At 45.7% G+C, this 12,971-nt stretch overlaps 1 protein-coding gene across 1 annotated transcript in view; it reads right to left on the reverse strand.

Annotated features, from left to right (window-relative positions):
• Positions 1–1,403: 1,403 nt before the first annotated feature.
• Positions 1,404–12,971, reverse strand: part of T265_11160 (hypothetical protein) — a gene marked incomplete at both ends in the record, with an annotated part of 18,840 nt that continues 7,272 nt past the window's right edge. Inside the window, 2 exons of the mRNA XM_009177745.1 lie at positions 1,404–1,884; positions 10,689–10,766. Coding sequence (XP_009176009.1) covers positions 1,723–1,884; positions 10,689–10,766 — 240 coding nt within the window. The remainder of the gene's footprint in view (positions 1,885–10,688; positions 10,767–12,971) is intronic.

Raw genomic sequence — 12,971 nt, forward strand, 5'->3', positions numbered from 1 at the left:
TATATATTTACGTAGAAGCTCTGTGTGTTTTGTCTTGACAATACAGCCGTGTCCAGGGTTCTCTGTCCGTCTGCTTCGTTAATGCGTAACCAATATACGACCACCCCACAACACAACACTGGGATACACCGTCTTCTAGGAGTCGAGAGCGCCTACATCGACGTCTGACCTAATGACTGTTCGGGAGCGCCGAGCAACTCGGACAGACTTATGCATAGTCTCGTATGGGCCAGGAATGACTGTGTAGAATGAGAGGAAGTAGAAGTATGGGTCTGGTGAATTTCCCCTCGCCATAATCTCAGCCCTACGTGCAACAGATTGTGCTGTTGACGTTTTGGTCTACGAACTGATGATCATTTCTTATCGAGGGATTTACTTTCCTCACTCTCCCAAGGCTGTTATTAGACTGGGAATTTCTAGGGTCAGTGACTTCAGCTTGCTTGTCATTTTGGGCTCTCTACGTACTCACGGCACTTTTGTGCATGGTACATGGCGTTGAGTGTTCACTCTTGCCACTGACTTTCGCACCTGACCGATTATAGTGGACACTTTGTGTTTGATGTGCGAGCCTTGACTGTGCTAGCGCTTACCGCACCTTGAAGAGCATTTAGCACTGTCCGTCCTTTCTTAGGTTGCTGGTCTTCACACGTGATTTTTACATACGTTGGGATTCATTTTTATCTTATTAGAACTGTTGGTGGCACGGCTTCAAATGAAACGTTTCACCCGTTTTATCTATTAGTCTCCTTTAACTCCTCCACATCTACGCTTGCATTTACTTTTTATGTTTGTAACCAGTCTCTTCAAAAATAAACGATAGTATGAGGTAGGACTACCTCCGAAATTCACGGTTCCGGAGGATGAACAGTTTTGATTCAAAAGGTCATCAAGTGATTCTAAGTAGTCGGGAAAGGAGTCCCACCCACACCACTAAAACCGATCGAGTAAGGATGTCCTCCTGTACGATACACCCCTCACAAAATCGGAAGCATCATTCTAATCTAAGAAGTCGAGATAAGTTCTTAAGTGCACAGGTCTCTGAAACGACCAGCTAGCAGCCAATGTACTCTGTTCTATTGAACGTGGTTGGGAAGCCAACTTTTTGCATAGACCAGCTGGTCGCTCCCCTCTTTCACTAATCGCAACGAACAGCTGAACTTTCTGGCAGTCTACCGTGACAAGAGAACCTCGGCCGAGTCCCACGTAGCACAAATTGTTTACAACCTTCCTGCTGCGGCGTAGAGAACCTCGGCCGAGTCCCACGTAGCACAGATTGTTCACAATCTTCCTGCTGTAGCATGTCAATGACTAGCTGCGGAAAGCCACGTTCATTGGAACCGACCGGAATGCATATCACGATGACGTTCGGCCCGATATTCGCGAATCCATCAACTACGATGAGCTCGGGCTAACACAACTGTTTTTATTGAGAAAAACAATGGCACAACACGAGAGGAAAGCCGACTTCAGTTGCATCTCGTTCACAAATATAATCGGGTTCACAAAACATAACAAAGAAGTGACAACACACACAGGGCGTTTAAATAGATTAATCGAGGGAAACGACAGACCGAATGATCATAATAGTTTGAGTCAATCACAGGTGTACTGGAGGCAACCAGAACAGTGAGTTAAAGGGAGGACAATCCAATAAGAAGGCTGCAGAGGATAGGACATTATGCTTGAGCGCAGCGAAACGGTGGCGATGCTCGACAGACTTCCTTACAATATATTGATGTACGAATCAATTTTAGCACGTTGACGCTGAGAAACACATTCAGCAATCCATACGATGTTGCGCATTTCTTGTTCCTTAAGCTTGAGCAGCGAGTAGAAGATGCCAAAGTGGAATTGGTGCAAGAACGAGCTCACGTTTAGTTGGACCTACACGGAGAAAGCAAGCAGAGAAGCTATCGAAGACACATGGGAAACTTATGATAGAGGACATCGGTGAAACACACGTTGAACACGAAATCGCAGAAATAACAGAAAGTAACGAATGCTTTTAATGCTGAGGACAGGTAACGGAACTTACCAGAACGGTCGGAAGACCTGAGCACCGGCCGACGCCGACAGAACTCTTCCTATCGTCTTTTAGGGAGTCCTACCAATTGCTACCACCTTGATTTGGAGTCTGTAATTGGCTTGGACGTCCTTCTTAAAGGTCTAAGCGTATCAAGAAAATCTAAGGGGAGCAAGCTCATATGCAGCGGGTCCTCGTATTGCGACCGTCTGAGGGTACAGCTGTGGACGCACCAAGATGTTTCCTCCAGGCGACCAACATGACAATATTTATGAAAGCAGTCATTTCTCCTTCCTCTTCTCCGAAGTCAGCATACCACGATCACCCAACGTTGATTATGATTGTCCGCTAAGCGCTCAAACCCTATCACAATAGTCTGATTGGGATCAGAACGTATCCGAAATGTACAGCAGTATTAGGAGTGGGGCACTCCCTCCTTGCTACCTGCGCTCACGTAGTAAGCTAGCTGTGCACAACCAAATGGGTCCGAGACTATCGAGTTACGATTTTCGGTTGCGATTACATCCGTCCCCGCAAAAACTTTTAACCTCTCTTTCGAGGTCAAGACATTCAAGTCAGAGGTTGGGGATGGGGACCTTGCAAAAGCTCCTACATCCAACCATCAATCAAGGGTTTATAGCGAAGTACCTTGAACTATTTCGCTTCCCCAACCAATAAAATTCGCCCACGAGGTTGTTCGCACATTAACCCCCATAAACATCCCATCCACATCAATAAGACGTATTGGGTCAGCCAGATTCACCTGAAAAACGGACAGATAATGTACTAATAAATTCAAAAATCCCTTTTTAAGTTGGCCAATAGATGCCGCTTTGGTAGGTCTTATTCGCTTAATTCCAGCGTACACTGTGTCGCTGAAGCGCCTGAACAGAACTATTGCTTGGTTTTGCACCTGAAACCTCCTGATATTTCACAATCAATGCTACGGGTGTCACGTGATTCTGGAGCAATGAATCAGGCTGTTTAAAGTGTTGGAGCTGCACTCACCCTCAAGTGCCGAAGGTGAGAATGAGACCTTCATCTTCGGCCCAACTAGACTGATCCATCCGAATAGCACTGATATTGTTGTTTGCGACTGATATGAACGCCCAAGTTGCCTCAGTGAATCCTACGGAAGCTCGTCTTGGTGGAAGATTCAAACTTGAATGCGTCCCCCACAGATAGCGGAGGGAGGCTCTTTCAACCATTCGCCGACTATCACCTACTTCTGGATAGCATGAATGTCCAACTTAAACATTTACATCGTGTAGCCATTAACAAAGGATCAGCCACGGACTCAGCTGGACAACGTGGCAATCAGCTACCCATTAGGAGGAAACACCGAAGTTCCTTCGGAATACACGTCTTGATTTTAATCGTTCGATAGTTTGAGCACATTTAGTAATCCAATTTCCACCGGGACAGTGGACCAATAAAACGGCCAGACTACTGATCATAGAAGACTGCTGCAGCAGTATCGATATGGGCTAGTCCAAAAAACTGGCACACGTTTGTCATCATCGGTATCACAAAATTATTGTTTAGGACCTACGACTCATTGACGAACAACCATAATTTATTCGAAGGTCTTATTTTGGAGAAAGCAATAAAAGCTGGTGGAGAATGGACCTAGTCCCAGCCTACAACGATCACTGCGAGGCACCTATACCTCTATACACTAATTCAAACCAGCTGACGACAAAGGCACTGACATCGGTTGAAAGCCACACCTTGCAGCGTCCGAAACCATGCATAAGGGATCACTGAGTGTTCGGAGGTTAACCGTCCCTAATAACCGAAAACCACATAATTTGGACGGAGTGTCACGTGCAGGACACGAACCAAACGAAGGCATGCCCTGATTGGTCAGAATGCCAGTCAATCAGGATCGAGCATCTTAGACTCGACGTTTCTCGCCCCCCTCACGGGGATTCTAGCACGATCTTGTGGAACACCCTGTGATTACCTTATAAATACAGTTGTAGTAATTTTCATTTGTCTCCATACATGGTTGTATACAGCTGCCGTGCCTTTTGACATACCATAGTGGGCGGAGCAGGAAGCTAAGGGACCGATACAGAGTTGTACTACCGTTCAGCAAGCCACAACACTGAGGGTCCACTGATATCTCGTAATCGATATCATACTGCTGTGCCAGATCAAGGAATGATTGCGCAACTCTGAATCGGATAAGGAGAACAGCACTCTTTTCGGCAAAAGATGGTTCGGAGTGCGTAATACATGACCACAACACCGCAGCTTTTGGTGCTGGATGCACTCTTGAAGTCTGCTGCACAAAATGGATTAGGTTTTCTGACTGTTCCGTTGTGGATTCGCCGGCACTAGCCTACATGAGCTATGGTTCCGAGACAACGGATGTTGAAGACCCGGAGAAGCCTCAGTTCCCGTGTCCACGGAGTTCACACCTCACAACCACACAAAACATATGTAGCCCGATACACAAGTCTCTCGAGATTCAGGGATATGCTGCTTTGCCGCCACATGTGTCTCAAATTAGCAATTAGGGATTTGTGTGTTTACGTCATGCCTAATACTGCAATCGGAGCTTGTAAAACTTCAAGGTAGATAAAACGCTCCACAACACCAAATGATTCTCCTTCGATTGTAAGTGGCGCGCCCAGTGATTGCTTATCCAGGGTGCACAGTGCATGCCAGTGGACGGAATAACTTTAGTTAGCCCATCCAAAAAAATCGTGTCCCCTTTTTCTCCTCAAAGAGGAGAACGATGTCATCAGAATAGCCCAGATCGACAAGGTTTTTGTCAGCGGCTATCTGAAAACCAGGGTTTCGAAGATTTTCCATCTCCTTTGTCAATTTCCTTAGCCCGAGAGAGTAGGTATTTCTGTCGGACACCACTTTGTGCACAGAAGTTTATGAGAAACTTCGGAGGCATTCATCACTGAGCAAACATTTTGAGCAGAACAAACCAGTCAACAGAGTCAAATGTGCCATGCAAATCTAGGGACAAAAACTGTAGACCGGTTATACGTACGGTGTTGCCTTAGTATCTGATATAGTAAAAAGATTTGATCAACGCAACCTATACCAAGCCAAATAGTTCAGTGGTTAAGGCGCCAGCTTACGACCTGGAAGGTACGTGGTTCGGACCCAGTCCCAGCATCTCGACTGCTCCTCTCAAGGCTTGGGTAACCTGGCAGTAACAAACCCTTGTGCCTGCCTCCGTTAGCATACCAGGTCGGAATCACGCTAGCTGCTCTTGAGTCAGTGTTTCCCGAGCTAGCATAAGGCGATGAAGGACAAACAGCACCAACAGTCTCCTTACGACTAAATTCAAGCCGATCTCTCCGTGATCGCCACGTTCATTACGGGCCCTTTTTTGAAAACGGGGACTATAACCTATCCTCCCCAATTGTATGGGATAGCTTCCTTCCTCCAAACGGAAGCAAACGATTCTGGCAAGCGCTGAGTAGGAACCTCTACCCCCGAGTGTTACGTGTGAGAAGTCATTCGGGCCAGGAAGAGCTCGGAGACATCATGGAGAAGGAATGCAGTTACAAACCCCAAGGCTGTGCCGGATTCTAGGATCACTGTTCAAGGTTCCGATGCAGTTCGAGAATCCGTGTGAGTAGTGGCAGGTGACGAAGAGAATTGTTTTTGAAAGTGTTCGACTGATCGCTACTCCTTGTTATTTATGAAGAACGCGTCAGTTTGGTCCTTCGGGATTTTGCCCACAGGTGATGTTCGGGAATTGGTGGCGTTGTCCAAACGAAATAAACGTCGGACGTTGCGGACACTCTTGACATCTTCCATTTCCATGTCCACTGGGCCTCATTATCGGCACACACGCTGATTTCACCTGACGTTTGTAAATTCGCTGGGTTGGATTATGCTGAGGAAAGGTGGAATCTTGATTACGCTGACGATATCGTCGTCAGGGACGCCTGGTCTCGCCTAATAATAAATATTCGTTCAGCTGACGCCTTTTCGGATACATCACGGAGGCTGATATATTGCCAGTTTCCCCAAGCCTAGACAGGAGTAGCCGAGATGCAGATGTTGGGCTCGAAGCGCGGAACTTTCGGTTAGTAAGTTCCCGCCTTAATCAATGAGCTGTCTCCAGTCTTGTCTACGCTGTGTTCAGGGACAGCCCACAAAACACATTGACTAGTTCAAGTATATGGTCACCATCATCTCAAATGGTTAGGCGTTGCAAAAAGCAGACGACACCAGGAAGACCTCCATGCAGCCTCCCACCACCCTGTTGGAACGCTCAGAAATCAGTCTTCAGAATGAACTCCTTGTGTACACTGGGACCGTCCGGTCTGTAGTGACATGCGCCAGAGAGATTTGGCTTTTCCGAACCGTCGATTTTTCTCAAACTCGAAGTATTGGGCTACTGTAGATCAATGCGCATAATCGAATTACCTTGGAACGACAGGGTTGAGCCACAACATTCGCTCCTAACACCGCTGTTTCTGGAAACCATCGAAATCAACGTTTCAGAGAACTTTGGTAAACAATCGGTGGATCCAACGCCGACCAAGGTTCGACTCGTGACAAACGGCTCCCTCAACCCACATAGATAGGTTTTAAGGTTTGCCATTTCGAAAGGTTAGCAGAGAACCAATCAGCTAGGTCGCCGCGGTAGCCAAAATCTGCATTACGTGTCCGTTAAAGGTTTTAGATAGCGCGGGGAGTAGGTGTGGGTGAACCTACAGCTGCCTTCAGGTTCACAGCATTTCAATTAAAGATTTTTCCTGAGGATTTTGTTGCTGTGTGCTTGAATTAATGCCACAACTGGATTGGGGAAAGTATACATATTTTCATCGGATTTGGCTTTGTATTTCAGATCTAAGCTCCCCTTTACTGACCACCGCATGCCGTTAAGTGTCAAATAGACCATCTAAAACCGTTTAAGTTTGCCAGCTCGACGTTCTGTTTTAATCAAGTTGGGATTTTGGCGATTCCCACCCAGCCATCAGCCGTTTTAAGTAGGGTACTTCCGGCCTCAAAACTTCCACGTCTTCTAAAACTATTCTACGTCCCGTGTCCATGGCCGAGTCTTTAACTAGAACCTGACACTCATCTGCGTCTCTCAGTGGTTTGCTTATTTTTCTGTTTTGCTCACCAATTCGTGTGCAGTTGTACGTAGAAGTCGATGTAATCGTTATATTCAATTTTTAGGACCCTGGCCAGTTAATCCAACCTTGAAGTTATCTTTCAAATGGACCAACGAAGGACGTGAGCTTTTTCTTTCTAAAACGTTACTCCAGCTATGTAACATCCCGCGAATAATCTTGTTTCTTCCAAGATGACCGTCCATATCTGTGCAATCCGTTCCGTACGGGCTTTTGATACCGAGGCTAATATCGACCTCACATGCCGTTCAGTCGAAGGTACTGGGTATCCACTTTCTTGAAATATGTTTTTGATCCTGCGATTGGGACAAGTTTTTATACCCCCAACTATGTCATCATTCACTGAAAGGCATGTGACTTCTTGCAGTGATGTGTTTGTTGGTAGTCACATTTTGATCTATTGTCTACCTCGAGTTTACACGAAAACTGAATCCGTTTATCATCAAGGTAGCCCTGCGATTTTGCTACCAAAATCGCAGGAAAAACCACAAGTGGTTGATTTCCCCGAAAATATAGAATGCCAGTTCAGAATCTGGTGGACCCACTCTCGATATATGCCTCATGGGTTTCTGCGCATTCCTAAGGCCGTGTCGATTGCACGTTTAGGATAACCGGATAGCGCTTAGCCTGGCCAGAATGACTAAACGCGGATCACGAACGCCTACCAATTTCACCCATCACATCCACAGCAAACCCGCAGTTAACCTGTAGGACACATGTTACTCGCCCTCATTCGTGGTGATTATGGTCACACCCAAATGCAATCATAACATAATAGTAATAAAATCCACTCGATTAAACATACTTAGGGCTCTGCACTCTGATGGTGCGGTATTCAAAGCTAGTGGCTGTTGATACATCAGGACATGACCAACTGCACTCCTAGTTTTTTTCCGCTTCCGATGAAGGGGTCCTTTGAAACTACTTTCTCTGCTTCTAGGAGGCCTTTGTTCACAGGGAAGCTCAGCTCCTTTTCTACCAGACCAAGCCGCATTTCATTCGAACAAGTCGAATTAGCTTGCAAAGTATTTACTTTTTCCGTGGGTTTTCCAGAACACTGATTAATGGAATATGATTTCTAAAACGTATGTATCCGTGTCCGTTTGAACTCCAGACCTTAAGTGGACTTCACTTTCGCCACGCTGGGAATCTGGAAGTCTGCGGATGAAACCACGACCTGAAATTCGTGGCAGAACTAAATCCACCGATTGTTTCTCAAACTCCTCTGAAATAACGATCTCTCAAAAGGCTCCAGGCCTTTCTCAATGGACCAAATGAAAGCCGTGGATCATTCCCGCCTCGGTACATTTATTATGAACGTAAGCTATTCTCATTTTTCGGTGCAAGTTACCCGCGCATACAGCTCCCTTCGGGCTGCGTGCCTCTACTAGGCAAGCACAGCTGAGCATCTGCTTCACAGGAATTCCGGAATTCCTGCCTACTGTGTTTAAGGACAGTGGTCAGATCCTAAATTCGTGCCCAGTGTATGTGCTCTGACTAGATGTATACGTGTACAGGCTACCCGGAAGCATCCGGTAAGATGATTCTGGAACGCGCTCTCTCCCCTCAATTTCTCTTATCATATCAGGGATTTCTAAGTACAAATTATGTCTAACAATGGCAGTTAACGACGGAAAGCTACTGTCAAAAGTATAGAATGAAATTTGTGATAAGTAGGTACACAACTCAATGGGGAGGCGCCTTGTGTGGTCAGTAAAGGCTGTCCAATACGTTAGTTTAACAAAGGTAGCCTCTAAAATGGGCCATTTGTATTCCACTATGTAGGGAGTCTTAATTCCTGAGGACCATTGTGTGAATGGAAGAATCGTCTCATCTCAAACTCAGTTTGAAACAAAACCGACAGGTCGAATTTGTAGATATGTCTCTATGTCCATCAACAGTGTGCGTCACGAAATTCCGGGGTGATTCGAACCGGCATCCTCCAGGCTAGTAGTCGAACAGAGTAAAAGCGAATCGGCAAGGATGACAAATTCGCCTGTGGCTCAATTATCGCTCGAATAGTGGGTGAAATGGTGCCCGAATCGGTCTGTCTCAGGATATCTAGCATTCGCACAAGCTGAACCAAAACAGTGCTTTGTTGCTTCTCACAGAATCCAACCACACCACCGTGTGTATTGATTGCTGAATGGTTTGTACTTTTCCGTAAACCTGATCACTACATTTCAGATACTTCGAATGTATTTTACGCAAAAGAAACTGACTCCCAGCGGTATAGCTCAGTCTGAGGTCAACGGGTTGGTGGGATCACTACGAGTTGCCACGCAGCACAACGGTAGACTCCGTACGCTGGGCACTATTGAGACTATGAGTTATCGACCTAATCCAAGCCAAAAGACGTGTTCATATAATTTATCCGGTTGGGTGATGCAACGAATGTCTGCTGAAACAAAGGTCACGCTCTAATGAGAGTAATGTAGTGACCCTAAAAAACATATGTGGCGTAAGTTCTGCTATTCGAAAAACCCCTGCAAACAAGTTGACACATGGTGGTCTATCGATCGCCAAGCACACACAACGCAACCAGGATTCGATTGATCGGATCACGAAACCTACGAAATGCGATACCTCTGATATTCAAAACGAACAGCATCGGTGGGAAGTTACACTATATCGATGAAATCTAAACAGGTCAGCGGGTCATAACCAAAGTTAGATGACACTCTCAATGCTGGCTTTTCTAGCCCCATAATTCCAAATAAAGAGGACCAAGTTGGCGGGCAATGAATGCGTTCAGACGTGATGTCTCTCTAACACAATACTGCCCTACAAAGAACAAGAAAGTAGTTCCAGATTGTGCAAGAGTAGGTGTGCGTACTTACAGTTACTGGAGTGGACTTTCCGCCTGGGATTTCGCAGTTTGATCTTCATGGCAAGTTGGACTCAAACGGTGTGGGATGAACAATTATTCGTAATAAAATCAGAAACAACACCACATACCATTCTACCAGTGAGGAGATACCGTGTGTTTCCTTACCTCGCACAAAAGAGTGGCAAACAGAGCCGATTCAGGGGGCAGGCAACAACCTGTTCAATGCTATCGATTCGTTATGAGAAGCTATCACTGCTGCCGGGTCGGCGAGAAACTCAAGCAAATAAGTTTGTTACAGCTCGGATTTAAGGCCACTAAGACAAAAGTACATGTTACGGTGATCTTCTGGAACCCTAACTGCACTGAACGGATCGCGATGTTGGACTAGTAGTCCGCTCGTGACAGAAGAGAGCGAATTCACGCAGACGGAGAGTTGCGGTGGTTTCCTTTAGTCTCAAATGAACACCAGTATAGCAAAGTGATTAGTTCTCAGATCAAACATTCACCTACCGACCGTATTTGCCTAATGTAATGCCATGAAGTAGAAAACAGACATAAAGAGTGCCTCTTGCATACTGACTCTCTGTGTATTACCCTCAAAAGTCAAGAAACTAATCTCACATTAGTTACGGCATACTGGATTATGCTACCGTGGATGTGGAATTTTTTTCGAAGAAAAAGAAGCACTGAGGAAGCAACGATAACTACGACTTACCTCATATTCGAAGAATTTGTCCTCCAAAGTCTTATCACCAAAGTTGTCTCCTGTATCATCAAACAGGCTGGAGTAGTTCTGCAAGGAGAAAAACAAGCGAAGATAGCTGCCAATCAGAGGCAAAAGTGCTCAGCAACTGTAATGGGGCGGACACTGGAATCTATGGATCATCTGTCCACGAGTCAGTCGAAAGTCTGGACCGGAATAGCACATGCGCCGAAGGGACAGAGATGACTAGTATAGTTGATTTTTTTCGTAGACGAGGAAGCTACTTCCTTCAGTCTCAGTTTTAGCATCGAATACTCTCCGGAAAAAAATTCCAACCAATGAATCAGCCTCGAACAGTCGCGCCCTCAATGGCGCGCATGCATCCAAGCTATTGCCTTCCGTGCATAGCTCCCTTCCCAATCCCGCCACTTAATAGTCCACCTACAGCGCTGTATTTACGCACTAATTTATCAGCTCCCGCCTTCAATGCGCAGCTACCTATCCCACCTCTCCGAACCATCGGTGAACGAAACTGTGTCAGCTACAACCACTGTACGGCAAGCACGCGGTTATTACAGCCGACAATGATGATGATGATGGTGATGAGCCCCGAACAGTGATTACGTGGGATTGTTCTGTTTACCCATACAGAAACAATACGGTACTCTCTCCTTATTACAAATTCGGAAATCTTAAACGAAATCGATTGTATCGGATGCATGGTTGTAAAACGAAGGGGGGAATAGCGTAACATCTATGGATGTCGCAGTAGAGTCAGTACAGGGAAGATCGTTGGATTCACGCAGTTGCGTTTAACAGGCCTGGTAGATAGGGCTATAAATCTGGAGCTTGCTAAAAATGAGAAATGATTTTTACCTCGTGTTACCGAGTCGCAAAGACTGTGCCGAAAGACAGTGAGTTTCACTTCGATTTCGAGTCATCCGGGTGCCAGTAGCGACCGAACATCAGCTCAAAATTGGTTTCATATCAGTGAAGGCTGTTCATACGCACAAACTGAGCTAGCCGAGTGGTGTATTAATAAACCGGCCAAACACGCGCGCAAGTCCACAAAAACGATGTTATGCTCGGGAGGATTTACGAGTTCTCCGTACGGATACCTATTGTTGGTCTGAACAAATGAGCAACTGAGAGGAGGTGAATTAAACCAAACGGAAATTCATCAATGTAGAAGCTGTTAAAGCAAGTCATACTTCACTCATTTCTGGTAAACAATTAAAACATGGCCGGCCAAGTTCAGATACAATGCAATAATTCACCATGTGCTTCAGAACTCCATATCTGGCTAAAAAAATCATTGCTGCCACCCGGCCACACTTGCAATTTTTAATCCGAGTATACCCTTCCATGGGATCAGTTACATAAAGTGCCTAGTCGACCAAGTGTTTCATATACTGATGGAAATCATAACACTGAGATACTGCCAGGTTGTCCAAGCATACGCAGGAATAGTCAAGGATCCAGAGCCGCGTTTCATCAGACACTACAACTGAAATCGGTCAAGAACCCGAACACGTGGTTTGTAGGGCGTCCAGGTTTATTGCGTAGTGAAGATACCACAACTGTCCAGTACAGCACAAGATGATCGCAACTTATGGTTGCCACGGACGTCTTTCACGTCTTTGAGACGACCGAATACCGTGATGGTCTTTGCAATTCGTAGGTTTGTTTCGCTATCAAATGTCAGGTCTGTTGGTAGAGCGCTGAAGAGATAGTGGAAATCCATACAGCATGCCATCACACCCTGAGCTATTGGCTACCAAGTGTTTCAGAAATATATGTAAAGCACACCAAGGTGCCTCTGAAGTAAACATCACAGTTAGGAATGCGAAAGCAAGTGCGTGCTTCCGTGAGTGGCAACAGAGGGACATATGTCGGTGAAAAAGTTTTTAACACTGGATAGATAACCATCCAGATGAAATTAAACACCCTCACAATGGAAGAACACTTCTGCGCGGGCAGTTATTCAGTGAAGGCTGAACACGTCGGGGCAACAACACAACCCTGCACCCCTCGCGCACCAACTTAGAACTTGTTCTAAATAATAGTGGAGTTCCGCTCTAAGACTTTCATTCCAGTGTGGAAGGCTTTAGTGACATGGAAAAATTCGTCCTACCATCTAAGATTTAATGCTGACGGAGTCGAGGACTTGAGTGACGTCCACAAAAAAAGCATGAACGTCTGAATCATCCAAAAAAGCAACATGGGGGTTGATACCAGCGCTTCACTATCCTAGAACGGAAACGCTTACTTTATTTTATCTGAAGTGAAAAAAAA

The sequence above is a fragment of the Opisthorchis viverrini genome (genome assembly GCF_000715545.1).
Source record: "Opisthorchis viverrini unplaced genomic scaffold opera_v5_456, whole genome shotgun sequence".
Lineage (NCBI taxonomy): Eukaryota > Metazoa > Platyhelminthes > Trematoda > Opisthorchiida > Opisthorchiidae > Opisthorchis > Opisthorchis viverrini.